The 18,727-nt window shown below is 36.6% G+C and overlaps 1 protein-coding gene across 2 annotated transcripts in view; it reads right to left on the reverse strand.

Annotated features, from left to right (window-relative positions):
- LOC150093424 (sodium/hydrogen exchanger 7-like) overlaps positions 1 to 18,727 on the reverse strand; it is a 495,244-nt gene that overhangs the window by 355,907 nt on the left and 120,610 nt on the right. For both annotated transcript variants that reach the window (XM_090414003.1, XM_090414004.1), the window contains exon 5: positions 6,641 to 6,744. In XM_090414003.1, coding sequence (XP_090270129.1) covers positions 6,641 to 6,744 — 104 coding nt within the window. The remainder of the gene's footprint in view (positions 1 to 6,640; positions 6,745 to 18,727) is intronic.

The following is an 18,727-nucleotide window of genomic DNA, read 5'->3' on the forward strand; positions in this document are numbered from 1 at the left end:
TTAGAAAAACTGGGTTTGAAACCTGTAGTATTATGTAGTAAATATGTAATATTATGAGAGCCTTCATCAGGGCTTTTCAACTGAAAATAAGTTAGTCTCATACTAAGATGAAGCTTTTTCCCCTACTAATAAATCATGTTTTTCAGTAAACAGGCAAACCACTGGAAACTATCAAACACACAATTACTTGGCCTTTTTATAAAAAATTATGGAGACAACTACCATGTTAGAGCAAAACTTTAGTTTAATATAAACCAAAATGAACACTATGTTTTGGCCTTCATATCAAGGTCATCATCTGGAGCATAAACACATATAGCTGCATTCCAAGACTGCTGTTGTAAATTACCGACCGATTAGCATATCAGGAATCATTGTCAAGGTCTTAGAGAAAATAGTCAAGAGGAAAATACAAGATTGGATAGAAGAAAATGGGATACTGTATCGGGGACAGCATGGTTTTGTGAAGGGTAGGTCATGCCTCAGTAACTTGCTCACGTATTATAACACAGTGACGGCTGAACTGGATAAGGGTAATGGGTTTACGGTGATTCTACTGGACCTTGCCAAGGCCTTTGACAGGATTCCACATGGAATTCTAATCAGTAAATTGCAGCATATGGGAATGGACATAGGGTTGGCGAGATGGATAGGAGGGTGGTTGACGGAGAGATATCAGAGAGTGGTTTACTTGGGAGTAGAGTCCACAAGATGGCCTGTGACTAGTGGTGTGCCACAAGGATCTGTTCTTGGACCACTGCTGTTTAATTTGTTCATAAATGATATAGGAAATGATCTGAGAGGAACAGTTCATTTGTTTGCAGATGATGCGAAGTTGGGTAGGGCAATAGTGAATGCAGATGACGTCAAAATATTGCAGGATGATTTGGATAGATTGGAGGTCTGGGCTAAGGAGAATGGATGTCAGTTTAATGTGGCAAAATGTAAGGTTATGCATTTTGGGGTGAAAAGATTGGCGGCAGTTTACTGCATTGGTGGAACCCTGCTCCAGGAAATTGATGAGGCACGAGATTTAGGAGTGTTGGTGGATAAGGAATTGAAATTTAGGGGATACATTGCAAAAGTGACCAAAACAGCTCATCAAATCACTTGGTTGCTGAAGAATACGTTGACAAGCAGAGACAAGCAGGTTATTGTTCCTCTGTATCGAGCCTTGATAAGACCCCATCTAGACTACTGTGCTCAGATTTGGTCACCTAGGTTTCTTCTTGATGGGGAGGAGGTGGAGAGGATCCAGAGGCGAGTGACCAAGATGATAGCAGGTCTGTGGAATGAACCGTATGAGAACAGGTTGAGGATTTGTGGGTTGCAAAAATTGGTTGATAGGCGGAGGAGGGGAGATATGATTGAGACATTCAAATTACTGAAGGGTTTCTATAAAATTAATTCAGAAGATATTTTTGAGAACAGGGCTGGTTGTGGGAGGACTAGGGGACATCCATGGAAACTGGGCAAAAGTGTGGTTAGTAAAGGTGTTAGAGCTGGGTTCTTTACTTTTAGAGTAGTGAATGAGTGGAATGCGCTCCCTGAGTCTGTAGTGGATGCTGTGACAGTGAATGAGTTTAAGGCGAGGTATGATAGATACTGTATGAATGTCAGATAGTTGTGATGAATATGATTTGGGGCCTCCCTCGATGAGTCTAATGACTCCCTGGAGTTGCCCGTAATAATAGTAATAGTAATTACAATCAATATGGCTTGCTAAAGTTACTGACCAACTATTACAACAATTATTAGCCTGACCTCTGGTGAGGGGAAAAAAGACCTTTACTACATCAAAGAAAGAGTCCTATTATTATTATTATCATCTATTAGGTTACAAAATTAAATTGGGCTGGCGAGTAACATGTTTATATATATAAATATTATACAGCCGGGTCTCTTTCTATGCGGTAAATACGTTCCACAGAAAACCGCATATAAAAATTTGCACAAAAAAGACCTAACTTACGTCGAAAAATTAGGGATATGCTCCATAATTTTTTAAAACTGCATAAAACCGAAGCAATGAATTAAAATAAACCTAAAATTGCATAAAAAAAGTTTATAAAAATTCAGGAAAATAAGAATTCCTCAGTTTGTTTTAAAGCTTAATTCATTTCATTTAATTGAAAAGTAACAATTTTTTTTTACATTTTTTTTTTTTTTTTAATAAGAATTATCATCGCTATTAGACAATATTCGGCAACGTTTGCGAACTGGTGCAAAATCACTTTAATCACCAGAAGAGATAGTCTGCGCATCAGATCTTTATGGTAAAAGGCAATGGGTCTTCACAAACAGAATTAGCTCCATCCTCATCCTGTGCTCATTTTTTCCTTCTGACAAAGTAATCGATGATGATTTTACTAATTTTTTATACAGCTCGCGATATCCACATATAGTTCTTCAGTTCACGTTGAAATTGAAAGGCTCGTTCAGAATTTGTGTCATTAACAAGAAAATGATTCTCCAAATTATTGCACGGTTCAAGACCTTCTCGAATTATATTTGCAGTGAGGAGGATAGGTTTTTCTTCCGTTTCACTATTGTTTTCTGGATCTTCAACGATATCTAAAATTAATCGATTTGAATAATATCATCGTTACTTAAGGCATTATCCACAAGCAATTTGTTTACATCATTCTGGCTAAATGTATCAAAACCTTCTCCAACAATTTCATGTGCAAAAGTAATGATTTCGGCAGATAATGTAGATGTTTGAATGGTTGCATTGCTTGCAGCACATCCAGACCAAGCAGATGGTCTGGATTCCAAACGTCAGTTACTGTTAATGATTCATTTTCTAGTTTATTCAATATAAATTGAAAAGTGTGCTTAACGTAATATTTTTTAAAAGTAGCAATTATGCCTTGATCTAATGGCTGAATAATGCTTGTTGTATTGGGTGGAAAAAACTGCCTGCACATTTGTATGTTTTAAATGTGGATGACTTGAAACAATGTACAATGCGACAATGCAACTTGGTGCATTGTCAACAGTTAATAAAACTTTATAATCTAGAGCTTTTTACTTCATATATGTTTCCACTTCTGGTACAAAGCAATTATTGAACCATTCAGTAAATACAGCAGTTGTTACCCAGACCTTTGTATTAGCCATCCAATGTACCGGCAGCTGTTTTAGATCTTTGATTTTTAGAGCAAGTGGTCTTAGAGATCGATAAATTGGATCTAGGAGGGGGGTTTCAACATTCGATCCCTTGATGCATTGCTACAAAGTAACAATGTTACTCGATTTTTGCTTGCTTTAAACCCACTTGCTTTTTTTCTCAGACTTTGCGATATAAGTTTGATTAGGCATTTTCTTCCAAAACAATCCTGTTTCGTCAGAGTTAAGCACTTGATCGGGACAATATCCACCATCTTCAACAATTTTGGCTTTATTTTAAAATTGGCAATAATTTTATATATATCAACATGTTGCTCTCCAGCCCAATTTAATTTTGTAACCTAATAGATAATAATAGGCCTCTAGCTTTGATGTAGTAAAGGCTTTTTTTTTTCTCACCAGAAGCCAGGCCAATAATTGTTGAACGGATGGTCAGTAACTTTAGCAAACCATGTAGTTTGTAGTGCAGCTTGTTTCTTTGCATATATGTGTTATGCTCCTGATGATGACCTTGATTATGAAGGTCTAAACGTCGAGTGTTCATTTTGGTTTATATTTAGCTAAAGTTTTCATCTAACACAGTAGTTGTCTCCATAATTTTTTATAATGTATTCTGATCACCATGTAAGCATGAAAGAAAGGTACTTGCCTCATACTTGCTTCTGCATAATTCTAATCAAAACAAAATCACAGCCTAAGTCAACTCAATCATTTTCCTGATTGAGACAACTAAGCTTGGGTAGCTAACTGGAGGGGGATCACTGCTTTTTTTTTTTATTAAGTGACTGCAGATCAGAATCCTCAATACTGACACGAATGCTTACGAAAATATTTAGATGATAAATGAATTTGGTTCTATAAATAGCATAGTGCAAGGCCATTACCCAGTTTATTGGAGGCTTAAAAAACATGTTTATTCTTATCTCTGATGTTAATTGTCCACGCAGTTAGCCTAGTGGCTATGCACTTCGCAACCATATGCCTGGGGAAGGAGTGTCCTAGGTTCGATTCCCGTCGACGCCGTTAGGAGCTTAACGATCTTCCTGAGACATAGCCAAGTTAGCTAGTCTTGGGCATGGACTGCAGGGTTTTTCATCCTGCAAGCAGGCAAACTGGCTCCATGGGAATGCAGCAGAGGAGTGGCGAACTGGCTGTATTAATATGCCAGTAACCACTCATTAGGAGGGGACTCAACCCATCCTAGACAGATGAGAAGGATAGGATAAGATGTTAATTGCATATAGCATTAACGTGATATAGATTTCCAAACTTTTGCGGTTGTGGACATAAAAGAAAAAGAAAAGAAAAAAAAAAGTATTTACACCTAGAAGGCATGTGTCCTGATGGTCCTTCCTATTTTTATTTTATTTTCACTCAACAAAAAAAAGTACTATTATCCACTTTGAGAGGAACAATGTATTATTCTGTATGTCATAAAAACAACTTAAACAAATTCCTCTTTAAGAGAAAATGGAATCAGTACATTCAAGCATCTCTCTATCAACATTTATAATCCAAAAAAAGGACTGTTTTGATGGCCCTGAAAGGTAACATTTTTGTTTTCATAGTGTTTAAAATTTATATATCTTAAACAGTACGAACAACCTAAAACAAGGCTGAACACACAAAGCAGTTTTACATTCTGCAGTTTTTTTTTTTTTTTTTTTTTTTTTTTTGTGGGTGATCAAGTTTCTGAGAAATGGTTAGAGTTAGCAGCACTCAACTACAGAGTCTGGAAGGAGTGCCTGCATTCCTGCTTGTGGAAGAAGTTTCATAAACTTGTAGCATTGCTTTTGTGATTTCTACTCTGTAATCTAGATGGTGCAAATAATAAAATCTAATATATGTCCAAATACTTTTTTTTTGTAATTTTTTTTATGTTGTTTCCTCATTACAGAGTAAAATGATAGCTACTGTTCACATCTAGATTCCTCTCATAGAGTCATTGTATGCACGCACACAGGGTTTGTCTTTCTTGGAACTATGTCTTCTCTACAGATTCCATTGATGGATTGTGTGCAGGGAAGATAGAAGAAAAATATATTTTTTTCTTTTTCCCCTTACATAGCGCAAAGACGTTCCCACATTGATAAACTTTGATTTCACCTTCAACAGTTGTTCCGAAGGCAAATCCAAAGGCATGTCTCACTTTTTTGCATTTAGGTAAAATAATTAACTCTATGATGCTGTAAAAGCAAATTAGTGAGTTTAGGACACATAGTAGTTATTCACTGTAACTCAATAACTTTTCCCCAGAGGGGTCTACTAATACCATTATTGCATGCATCGACAAGCAAAGATGTGCATATTTAGCATGCTCAAGTGCAGACTGCTTTCCTGTATAAGATTTAAATCATAAACATATCCAACGTTGCACTTCGCAAAACATAAATTTACCCCATGCTTTGCTCTCTTTTGGTGAATATACTGCCTACATTTCAATCTGCCTTCGAATGACGAATTTTGAAGTAAGTGAGCAGGATGAGAAATCTGGGAGTGATGGTGCACACAGACTTGAAATTCAGGGGTCACACTGCTAAAATTGTAAGAACATCACAACAGATTATGGCAATGACGAAGACTTTGGCATGTAGAAGCAAAGAGGCTATGGTTCCCTTGTATAGGACCTTCATCAGGTTGCGTATGGATTACTGTGTGCAGATTTGGTCACCTAGTTTTCACGGATATTACCTTAGTCACTAATCATTTTTGGAAACAATCTCACACCACCACTTTAAAAAAAAAATCACATCTCATAATGTAATACTATCTCCCTTACCAGAAGTGCAAAGTTCTCTCTTGTTCTGCAATATTCCAGCTGTTGTACGAGCTCGCTCACTACAGAAAAGTCCTGACTCATCTCCTACAGTTTTGATACAGTACTAAAGAAAATTCACTACAGCAAACTATCCACTATAATAAATTATCGCTTTGGCCCCTATGACCTTGATATAATGAAAATTAACAGATCACAATATTTCTAACATGAATAACATCCACTATCTTTAAAAGAAAATGAATGATAACTTAGCATATAGACTATTTGGTTTGAACTGTACCTGAAGCAAATAAAGCTATATGGTGCATATTTTAGGTCTGCTAATTTGTGTGTGTTCTGGAGTTTGCTGCATCTTTTTTTTTTTTTTTTTAAATTTATTCTATCTTACTGTCAATGGAATGAATCATGACTACACTCATATAGGCTGTCTGATGAATCAATTTAATGCCAATTTGATTAGTCAAGAATCAATATACCAAACCAGGTTGATATGGCTTTTCCTGACATCACTTGCTGGAATCATTAATATTTAACATAAATTTAATTAAATTCTGTTTTCAGTATATCAACTGGAAGATACAGAACTAGATTTCCACACAGCATGTTAGGCATGTCATAATAAGTTTCCACTCAAACTGAATTCACACTAAAAATTGTTACAAACAGTCAAGACTTTTCAAAAATGAAAGGATATTATTTATCTATAATCATAAAAAACTATAAACCAACCTGGATCGGTTGCAGAAATCAGAGCACCAAAATAAACACAACTGTTAAAAGTGAAAATCTCTCTCAGATGTGGCATTAGTTGTAGAAAGGCATAAATGACTCCACTAAAGAAATGAAATAACATTTAAAAAATTACATTGCTCAGACTAGTATAATCTCAATTTTAAATATATCTTTTCTTCTCTTCATTAAAAATATTAAGAATACTTTTTTAAAATGTATTCTTTTTAATTAAAATTATCTGTGTGAAATAAGAGAATAATCAGATTATAATGTTTAAAATTTGCTTTTTATTTCTAGTTTTGTATGAAATATCCATGAATTATATACATGATACCACAACATAATTACACTGTATTAGACCAGAGTGTCCAGAGAATTATATCGATGTGATGCATCAGCAGATTAGCACAAAGAGTGTAGACCGAGCAATTTTTATTGGAGAGCTTCAACTATGGGAGCAAAGATTAGGAAGAGGAAAGGATACATGACAAAATGGGGAAGGAAAGTATATAGTTTAGAAGGATAATTACTTGAAATAGCATATCATGGAAGAGTTCAAGGGTTTGAGAGTGCTGGATCTGATGATAGTCTAAGAAGAATTATCCAAAACCACATTAGTCACACTGCCTCTGATCATGGAAAGTGAAAATGCAGAGTTGTTCTGGGAGAATACTAAACATATGGAATTTCTTCAGTCAAGAAATGGTTTATACAGTGGTCCCTTGACTTATGAACTTAATTCATATCTTGAAACCCAATTTTCCATTATATCTTATGGGAAATCAATTAATCTGTTCCCAGATTCGAAAATTAAAAAAAAAAAATTTTTTAAAATAAAAAACTATTCTCAGCTAAATGAAGAAAATGCAAAGAAATGGAGGAGTAAGAAGGAGCATTTTTACACTATAAATATGCATTTTGTATACCATTACATATTAATTTTTATTTATGAAATCTTTGGTTTTACATGATTAGTATGAAAATCATCCTCTATTAAATTGTAAAAAAAAAAATCAATTTTCTTGTTGCTGGTTTTGTGGTTCAGGAGTTTGATTTGTCATCGGTTGCTTCTTTTTGTCTCTTAGGTGAGGGAGGTTTATTGATTGAATCTGTCATTTCTTTAACACCTTTCTAAAGTGATTAATAACATTGTCATTGAAGATATTGGTGGCTCTAGAAACACCTTGATTTTGATGCCACTTGTTAACCAATTCTTGCAATTCGCCCCAGTGCTGCAAGATTTTTCTTTTACATCACTTGTTGGAATTGCACCCTTTTTTTTTGCTGTCTTCTTCATCTGAAGAAATTTGATTTTGCTCCTCATCTGTTTCTTTTTCCTGCTCTCTCTTCTTAACTCCTGTAGCTCTTCAGTGGTCAGCTCAATGTTGTGCTCCTCTATGTTTGCTTCATCAACTTCCAAATGCATGGTCTTGCCCAGGGAGACAACTGTATCTACAATGTCTATTTTGCTTTCAGGTAATTCCAATGCAGTTCCTCACACACAATCGGGTCAAAACTTTTCTGGCTGATTTTAGAGTTCTCACCGAAACATCTTCCCATGCCTGACTAATAAGACACAAAGGATGAAGAATATTGAAATGATTCTTCCAGAATTCCCTGAGGGTTAATTCTGTATCGGTGATAACTTCGAAACATCTTTGGAAAAGAGCTTTGGTATAAAGCTTTTTGAAGTTTGAAATAACATACTGATCCATTGGTTGTAGGAGTGGTGTGGTATCAGGAGGCAAGAACTTAATTTTGATGAAATTAAACTCTTCATCCAAATCTTCTTCCAACTCTGGTGGATGTGCTGGAGCATTATCCATTATAAGAACTTTCTCAGGCAGACCCTTTTCTTGTAGATACTGTTTCACTGTGGGAGCAACAAGATCTCTGTCATCCACTCACAGAAGAATTGCCTGGTTATCCAGGCTCTGCTGTTACCGCTCCACATAACGCTAAGTTTATGCCTGTTAACTTTCTGCTTTTTAAAGACTAGGATTTTCAGAGTGGTTAAACCAACAGAGGTTTTATCTTCAGGTCACCACTGGCACTGGCACAAAAAAGCAAAGTTAGTCTGTCTTTCATTGGATTGTGTCCTGGCAATGGCATTTCCTTAGTGATGAACATTCTCTTAGGCATTTTCTTCCAGAAAATGCCCAGTTTCATTGCAGTTGAAAACTTGTTCTGGTCTAACCTTCTGACTCCATCAGTTTCTGAAATTCCTTCAAGAACCTTTCAGTGGCTTTGTCAGCACTAGCACCTTCTCCATGTCTAACAACACTATGGATACCATTTCTGTTCTTGAATTTCTCAAACCATCCTTTGCTAGCTTTAAACTCTTCGCCGATGTCTCTGTTACTGCTAGTGGATGGCAAGTTCAGCGAAATATCTTTGTAAATAGTTTGAGCTTGTAAACAGATCATGTTTTGAGATACACTATCTCCTTTCAGTTGCATGTCATTAATCCAAACAAGTAGTAAAGTTTCCATTTCTTTGAGATGATGCGACAGATTTGGCCACATCGTTCCTTATAAAAATCTTTCTTGACCATTGTAGCTATGGTGGATTTGGACAAGTCATACTGCTTGCACAGATCACTTTGCCTGACTCCTTTCTCATTTTTCTACAATCTCTTTCTTAATTTCTATTGTGATTTTCCTCTTCTTTCTTAGTTTTCTTTGGCCCCATGTTGAAAATAATAAGCCGATCAGTGCAATGATGCTTATCCGGTAGATTATACAGAAAATAAACGTGAAGCTACGATAAAGCACGTCACTTATAAAAAGAAATACATACAGTACACATAATAAATACAAACCTAAAAAAAAATCTTCACAAAGTGTATTGTTTATTTCCAAAAATACCGAAATAGATACACTAAAAAGCAAATACATGCAGCATTTGTCGTATTTCAGATAAATATGATGTAGTAACAACAATTGTTACAATAGAGACAGTTCAGCACATGCTCAGCTAAACATGCATAAAAAAGTTAAAAAAAAAAAAAGTATAATGTAAAACAGGCTTTAGTTCATTTGAAAAGAAAAGCATCACAGTTGATATCTCAAGTCTAGGTTCGTATCTAGAGATCAAAATGGGATATGAAAAAGTTCGTATGTCTAGCGGTTCATAAGTCGAGGTATGCCACTGTATATGGAACTACAAAGCTGGTGTTTATGACAAACTTGGAGCAGTGTGATGACTTAAGATGCTACAAGGGAGAAATGTCAGTAATGCATGGGAAGAGGATAGGGGTTGTTTAAGAGAAGCAGTATCAGGCTCTGTATCCAGAGTGGAGGATAAACAGTGGGAGTTAAGTAGATGCACAGGGATATAAAGAAAGAGCTGCAACATAAAGAAAACATTTTGCATATAAGGAAAATAATATAAAGAAATTTATAAAATATAAATATTTTATACAAAATCTACCCTATATATATATAAAATGATAAGCCTTTTTATGTCACATTTTTTGATGAAACGTTTTGAAACTCAGGGCTACTCTGAGTGTCGAGTCTTCAAAATTCGAGTCATCGGAATTCAAGGAGAACTGGCCTACCAGTCCAGAACCCCCCCCCCCCCTTTCAAGTCATCAGAATTCAAGGAGAACCGGCCTACCAGTCCGGAACATGGGAAGTTGGGCGTCGTAGGCACCAGAGGGGCATAACCCCCCCCCCCCCTAGCTAGTATAATATAAAAGAAATATAATATGGCAGAAAATTCTAAGCAGACCAAAGTAAATCCAAAAGAATTTTTGCAGTATGTAGCAAATAAGAGGAAAAATTAGTGTCAAAGGGTGACATTAATCAATGCTAATGTTAGGAAGGTGATAGAGGCAAAAGAAATAATTGAGTTGCTAAGTGATCATTTTGTAAAAGATGCATCATCCAGGTGGAGATTTTTGCAGTTTCTGATGTGACAGAGATGCATATCAAAATTGAAGTAGATCATTCCATTGTATAAGGCATCGATCAGGCCTCATATGGATTATTGTGCACAGATTTGGTCGCCGGGTTTTCATGGTGACAAGGATGTGTTGGAGAGGGTACAGAGAAGATTCACAAGGTAGTCAGTGGTCTTTGGAATGTGGGGTACGAGGACAGATTGAGAGAATGCAAGTTGCAGAGCCTCGTGAATAGGAGGAAGAGGGAAGGGGAATATGATTGAGACATATAAGCTGGTCAGGGGTTGTTATCAGGTAAACATGAAAGAGATTTTTCATAGAATGGGAAAGGGGAGTAAAACAAGAGGCCATTGCTTGAAACTGTATAAAGAGGGCGTGAACAAAGGAGTGAGAAGCAGGTGTTGTGTCGACTTCCACCTAATATATGTATCTTTTAGATATTGATGCTATCTTATCTAGATAGCATCAATATTTTACAATTTGTTATTAATATCACTCTTTGCTCTGAATTTTATCATAACACTCTTTAAACATATTATAATTCAATTCCGTAAGGAGACAGTAAATTTACGGTATTTATCTCAAGATCACTACAGTTTTAGTCTATCATACAAATACCCTTAAGACTCTTTCTCAGGTGTCACGTGGTACCTCTGAATAACAATGGAACTGCCTCAGGGTCGAGCCAATACTAGAGTATCTGAGATCAACCTCTTCTAAAGCACTAAGAAATTTTTTTTTTTTTTATTGTTGTGCCAATTAGGGCTTTCAGATTAAATAAACTATATCAATCAAGAGGCAATCTCTAGATTGTACTTAAGTGATACCTTGACCTTGCAGACATGCCAAAATCTCTTCTTTCTAATTTCCCACCTAGGTTTGTATTAAGTTTTATAAGAGGTGCATCGGATTTCAAATTACAGATAGTCTTAATTGGATTCAAAAGCAAGGTTTATTGAACACTATAATTATATATATACAGTACATGTTAGTTTAGTTCTCATTCTAAGAGAGTTCCTGACAATTAGGTTAACATTAAAACACTCTGATGACATACAGATACTCAAACTGATTATTTTTATGTTAGCAATATCAATCTTATCAACAAACAAACACTCTAACTAGGTATGATATTCACAGCAATAATTTTTCCAATCCAGTCACAACCAAACCACTCTAGATAGCATCAATATTTTTTACAATTTGTTATTATCACTCTTTGCTCTGAATTTTATCATAACACTCTTTAAACACATATTATAATTCAATTCCTTAAGGAGACAGTAAATTTATGGGGTATTTATCTCAAGATCACTACAGTTCAGTTCTTTATAATACTATTAATGTTCTTTCCTCTGAATCATGACGCGGCACAAATCCTTTCATCCATAGCTAACAAAATTAATAAATTCTACTTATCTATCTTGAACGTTCATCACATTAATTGATCTTCAGGAATCTGTTACTCCTTGACCAAAATTTCCATAGGTTCCTCTCTGGCTTAAAGCACGCACGTGATTCTCCGTGCTATCCATGAACTTTTACGATCTCTTGCTCCACGGGACTACAAACCTCGAGTTTCCACCTATGCCTCAATCAAAACCTCCGGAGTGGAGGCACTGCCACCCTTCTCCAGTTCACGACACCGAGAGACCAACACCAGGAGATCAGGAACAAAAAGCCTCGTGTAGGGGGTTCTTAATCCTTTATTTCGCCTTGGTTCCCAGCGATTCTCACCTGGCGCTTTCATGTGGGTCGACGTCACAGCATCCACCTTTCTCTGCTGCCCTTCTCGAGCGCCGTCGGTAAGAGATTGCCCGGGGCAAACTGCTCCCCTTGCATTACTGCTTCGTGACCTTTGGGTTTATATCCCCTTTAGATATTTGTGCAAGTCATTCAATAACTCTTAATACTTATGGCTCTAACAAATATTAAGTTTTCACGTTTCCACTGTTATTTACACAAACTAGTGAGCAGTCTTTTGTTGAAATACTAGATGACTACTCTTTTTTCTTAAATTTAAAACATTTAACATATTTACAAAGCTGTATTATAATGCCTAGAGACAAACACGTGTTTATTTTTCTTTTCATTGGGTTATGTATGTTAAACCGTGATAAGATCGGAATTCCTAAAATCACAATCTATCACAACTTAACACAGGCTCTTTGCATGGAGGGTGGTTGGTGAGTGGAATGCATTGCCTGTGTGTTGTGGATGTGGACACATAATCAGTTTAAGACGTGGTTGGATGAGCACTGTATGCAATAGTGAGTACCTTCCATGATAAGTCTCTAACTCCATGGAGGTCAAATGTTAATATTAATAATGAACAAGATGTATTCAGCATACTGAAAAAATATCAATGTGAATACAGCAGTGGGACTGGATGGAATATCAGCCCGCGTAGTATGTGAATGAGCAAGAGAATTGGGCAGTGCCACTAAAGGAATTCTTCAGTCTAAGTCAGCTCTGGCAAGATTCCAAGGCAGTGGAAAGAGGGTTAGATAGTTCCATTATATAAAGGTGGCTCCAAGACAGAAGTAGCAAATTACAGACAAATCATTATCTTTGGAGTGATGGTTAAAGTATTGAAAAAGTTGGTTAAGGATAAAATTCAGGAATGGGTGGATAAGAAAAAGATACTCTTATAAGGGAAAGCACTGCTTGGAAAAGGTAGGTTCAGCCTTAGTAATTTATTCATTTTATAATAAAGTGAAAGTGAAATTAGATAAAGGAAATGGCTACACCATGATACTGCTGGATTTTGCAAAGACGTCTGATAGAATATGGCATGGAAAACTATTACAAAAGTTGGAGCAAATGGGAATGGATATGAAGCTAGTAGCACTGATTGGGGGGGGGGGGGGGAGTAGCTGACAGACAGCAGAGTAATATATGGTGGAGTGGAATCTAAGAAAATGAGAGGGAGGGCTAGTAAAGTACCTCAGCACAGGGCCATACTCATGCACAAGAGCACGAGGCTCTAGTTGGGGGGGGGGCCCTCTCTAAAAATTCATGCAAAATTAAGGGCCCCAAATAATGAGGAAGGAGCCCCAGAGCACTCTAACACCTTGAGAAAGTGAAGTATGGCCCTGCCTCAGAGTTCTGTACTAGGGTCACTACCAGGGACGAATATTCCATGTGTGCTAGGTGTGTGGTGCTCATCCACGAAATATCAGTATCACCCACATTATATATTTGCATTTATTTCTATTAAAGACTCCCCAATTGTTTGCAGAATTAAAATTGAACACGATATACTAATGTTTCATTGTCCTCTTCAGGAGGGTAATAAAGCATTAGTGCTTCATGAAGAGGGCACGTTTTGCAGCGTAAACATTGTGTCACATTTGCATTAACAGCCCGGGTGTGCTTTCGAAATGCACACACCTTTGCATCCTTTGAAAATATGTAAAGAGGGCGCAGTGGGTCCTTACCGCTATTTTCTTACCATTGTAGTATTTTTAAACCGCTGAAAAGGTGTAGCTAGTTGAGCTAAAATTTTGAGCTCACTCAGCACCTAGTGTCTGTTATGGTTATTGTGTCAACCAATCCAATTGAACATTGTCATTTGTCATGAGTTGAGTGCATTTCGTATTCTATGTATATTACAAACAGCTGTCATGCATATTTTCTGGAACTGAAAATTTGAAAGTGGATGTTAGGAGAAAAATGCTAATTGTTTTTTCTTTTGCTTGTACAGTATAGCATCTGTTGAGTTGCAAAGTTTTTTAACGGTATATAGAGAAATTTTTATTCTAGTCTTCAGAAACAACAGACAGTAAAAAAATATCTATTCCTTAATAAAAATGAATATTCTGTGTATTATAAGACATCGTTGATCTACAACAAAATACCAGCATATGTGAGATTGATAAGACAGAAGAACCGCTGATTAAAAAAAAATTTTTTTTTAGTAACGGCGGTTCTCCTGTCTTATGAATTTAGGATTCCTAAAAGTGTGGATAATTCCGATAAAGATAGGATGTTATGTATACTGATATCAGTAAACAAAATAAAATTCTTTGAAAACGAGTGAAATATACACAAACCAGAGAAATACGCATAGCAGGTGCAAAAATTTTACGAGATGATTTGCTGCTCCATCAAACCTCATGTTGGAGGCTTAATGGAATGTATATAGCACTCAAAAAGGATTAAAATAGAATTTAATACTTCCTATATTTCGTCCTAGTCACTAGGACATCTACGGGGATTACAAAAACAACTAATGTAACATGCACATAAATATCATACAATACTAAGCCCAACCACGTGGGTGACACTAAAGTCCTATCTAGGTGGAGTGCCCTCTAAGGGCGGTTGTTGGTGGCCTGGAATGTAAGGTGGGACCTCTGGTGATGAGTGTTTCCCAAATCTTCGGTAGCTTAATGCAACCGTATTTATTAAGATTTGGTTGATTTTTGAGAGTTGCTGCTGCTTCTAAGAATAGTCCCTCTTTCTTGAATTTGCTGTGGTGGAGCATGGTGGTTTTTTTCCAAGAGACCCTGTGGGTGGTGTCCAAGACACGGTCAGCCAAGCCTGACTGACCATAGTTGTGTTTACAGATGTAAGACTTGTGTTCCTCTAGGCAGATGGATGCTGATCTGCCTGTCTGTCCAAAGTATGCCAGCTTACAGGAACAGGATACTTTGTAAACTCCAGGCAGAGAGAGAGGAGGGAGCTGATCTTTAGTAGAACGGATAAGAGTAGCAAGTTTGTGGTGTAAACACAACTATGGTCAGTCAGGCTTGGCTGACCATGTCTTGGACACCACCCACAGGGTCTCTTGGAAGAAAACAACCATGCTCCACCACAGCAAATTCAAGAAAGAGAGACTATTCTTAGAAGCAGCAGCTCTCAAAAATCAACCAAATCTTAATAAATATGGTTGCATTAAGCTACCGAAGATTTGGGAAACACTCATCACCAGAGGTCCCACCTTACATTCCAGGCCACCACCAACAACCGTCCTTAGAGGGCGCTCCACCTATATATGACTTTAGTGTCACCCACGTGGTTGGGCTTAGTATTGTATGTTATTTGTGTTCATGTTACATTAGTTGTTTTTGTAATCCCTGAAGATGTCCTAGTGACTAGGACGAAATATAGGAAGTATTAAACCTATGTTAATCCTTTCTGGGTGCTGTATACATTCCATTAAGCCTCCAACATGATGTCCTCAAAGCACTTAATACTCTCTTCATAAGTTTTTATTTTTTTAATTATGCCATCATAAATTCACTTATTCATGTCAGAATTTATAAGGTCATGCTATTCGCTCTACCCAGTAACTTACAGAACACACATATCACAAATTATAATTATTAATTATTCGTTTACCATTAATGAAAGTGTTTCTACTCACACTTATTCTTTCCTATTCTCATGTCTTATAAATGATGGTTCACATATTTTCATCTTTGAGTATTTCAAATATACCAACCAAATATAGCATTTCCCTTCATTGTTGTTTTCTAATAAATCCTAAAACAGATTGTTTCCACCACTCTACGCAGAAGTATTCAAAGTTATCCTGAAATATTAATTGCATTGGACAAATTAAGATGAGCGCTGATGCGCTGTGCCCTCTCAAAACTTTCATACATCGATAAAATGCAATCACACAGTCAAGGGCATCTCTGCAGAGGGGGGGGGGGGCAAATGGGGAACTCCTTCCTAGGCTCGAGTAAACAATTCCACAAATTATAATCGTAAAAGTGATTGAGATGGAAAGCTTTGCTGTCTTAAAATTTTATTATGAGTTGGCCTGTTTCGGCCCATGGCAGGGTAGCCAGAGAACACACGTTTTATTGCTGTAATAAAACGTGTTCCTGTTTTTGGTTCATCTTTTTCTGATTTGTGAACAGTGACCAGTTAGTTTGCCCTCTGTGTCTAGTGAGTTACTGAATGAAGTGTGAATCGTAAATTTATAGTGAAGCAAATTCAATCAGATAAATACATTTTTAAAATGTAAGTGTATATAATTTAATATTATTTTACTTGTTAGTTTTTTTTTTTGCTTTTAAACTGAAATAATTTAATTTAGGATTAATTAATTAGTCGATTTTTAATAAAATATGCTGGTCAGTTTTTTTCTATATCTAATTGTGCTAAAAACTATTAATTCTGAATACCTTTTTTCCCCAAGAATTAAAGCTCATTAAAATTGATGCAAAATGAAACTGTATTTATAGTTTATGTTGACAAATAATTACATAAAAAAAGCTAAAAGATGTTTATCGATGTAATTATTTAATTAAAATAATTATTATAAAAATTTATTGATGTAACTAAGTCTCTAAGCTTTGCCCCCCCACCCAAAAAAAAAATTTCTGCAGATGCACACAACCGTATGCATGAGGAGATAGCTTCCCATGGTTACTGGATTCTGATTAAGGAGAAATTTTTAATATTCCTTACAGAATCCGACTTAATCCACCATACCAAAGGCTATACCTGTAAAAATTATTTGATATTAATCCCATGATTGTAAATTATTATTCATGTAATTGCCTTGAGTTCATTAAATTTTATTAATTAATCTAAAATATTAGCAATGATAGGACCTTGTATTGAAATATTCTGTTTATGATTATTCCTAATTTAATATTATGAGGAATTGTATATATAAGTTTAATATGTCTTATGCGAATTATAATATTTTGAATTTTTATTTATCACTACAGGTATGTAAAGGTATAATGTTATGCAATATTTCTGTTTTTATTTTATTTTGTTTGTTACTATGGAGACAGGCTAGAAATAGCTAGCGCGTGCATGGATCGCATGAGCTATGGTATCAAAGGGAGATGGAATTGATATGAGCTAGACTGTGAGAACAAGTTTTGGCGGGAAAGAAAGTGAAGGTATATAAGCGAAAAGAGAGAGTATACAGGGGATCAGTAGACCAGAAGCATTCACGATAGTGCAGTGAAGAAAGAGGGGGGGGAAGCACTCAGAATAGTGTGGAGAGGCGGGAAGCACTCATGGCACCACGGAGTAAAGTAAAAGGCTGTAGTAATAGGAATTAGGTGCTGTAATTAGATTAAAAAGAGATGAGGAGATAGCTTATTAGCAACACTGAGTAAAGTAAGAGGCTGTAGTAATGGGAATTAAGTTGTTATTATTATTATTCAGGCCTCCAAGGAGTCAAAAGACTCATCGAGGGAGGTCCTTTCTAAGACATAAAGTCTGTCAAGACTCATCAAGGGGAGGGCCCCCCCCCCCCTGAGACACACAAAGTCTATCATACCACTCTTTAAACTCACTGACCGTTCTCGCTCCCACCACTCCATCAGGCAATGCATTCCACGGCTCAACCACCCTCCACACAAAGAAACCACTCCTTACCCTCTTGCTCACAGTTTCCTTTCGTAACTTCCAGGGATGGCCTCTTGTCATCACTCCTTCCTGCTGATCAACCAAGCAAAAGAACTCCTCAGTGTCAACCCTGTAACCACCTCTCAACAGTTTAAAAGTCTCAATCATATCACCTCACCTTCTTCTATCCGCCAAACTCTGCAGTCCACATTCTCTCAGCCGATCCTCATAACTATCCTTGCACAGTCCTGAAACCATCTTTGTCATCCGTCTTTGTATCCTTTCCACAGTTAATTTATCCCCTTCAAATCCTGGGGACCAAATCTGAGAACAATAGTCCAAGTGTTGTCTGATCAGAGACTTATACAACGGAATGATAACCCTCTTATCTCTGCAGGTCAGTGTCCTTCTCATAATAGCAGCACTCCTCTGTGTTACCTTCACCACCTTTGCAATATATCCCCTAAACTTCAGGTTTCTATCAATCATCAACCCCAGATCTCTTGTCTCCCCTACTTCCTCCAGTATAACTCCTCCCATAGAGTATGCAGCATCCCATCGATGTTTCCCAAACCTCAAGACCTTACATTTTGCTGCAGTAAACTAACCCTTCCCCATTCATTTGCCCATCTATCTAGGTTATTTAAATCCTCTTGCAGGGCTACCACATCTGCTCTATTACTAATAATAATAGTGCAGATGTTGTAATTAGATTAAGAAGCGATGAGGAGATAGCTATTTAGCAGCACGGAGTAAAGTAAGAGGCTTCAGTAATAGGAATTAAGCGCTGTAATTAGATTACGAAGGATCGGGATGTAAATTGGCAACTCAGAATACTGATAAGGAATTCT

The sequence above is a fragment of the Typopeltis vanoorti genome, chromosome 24 (genome assembly GCF_054136105.1).
Source record: "Typopeltis vanoorti isolate ZY-2024b chromosome 24, IOZ_Tvanoo_1.0, whole genome shotgun sequence".
Taxonomy (NCBI): Eukaryota; Metazoa; Arthropoda; class Arachnida; order Uropygi; family Thelyphonidae; genus Typopeltis; species Typopeltis vanoorti.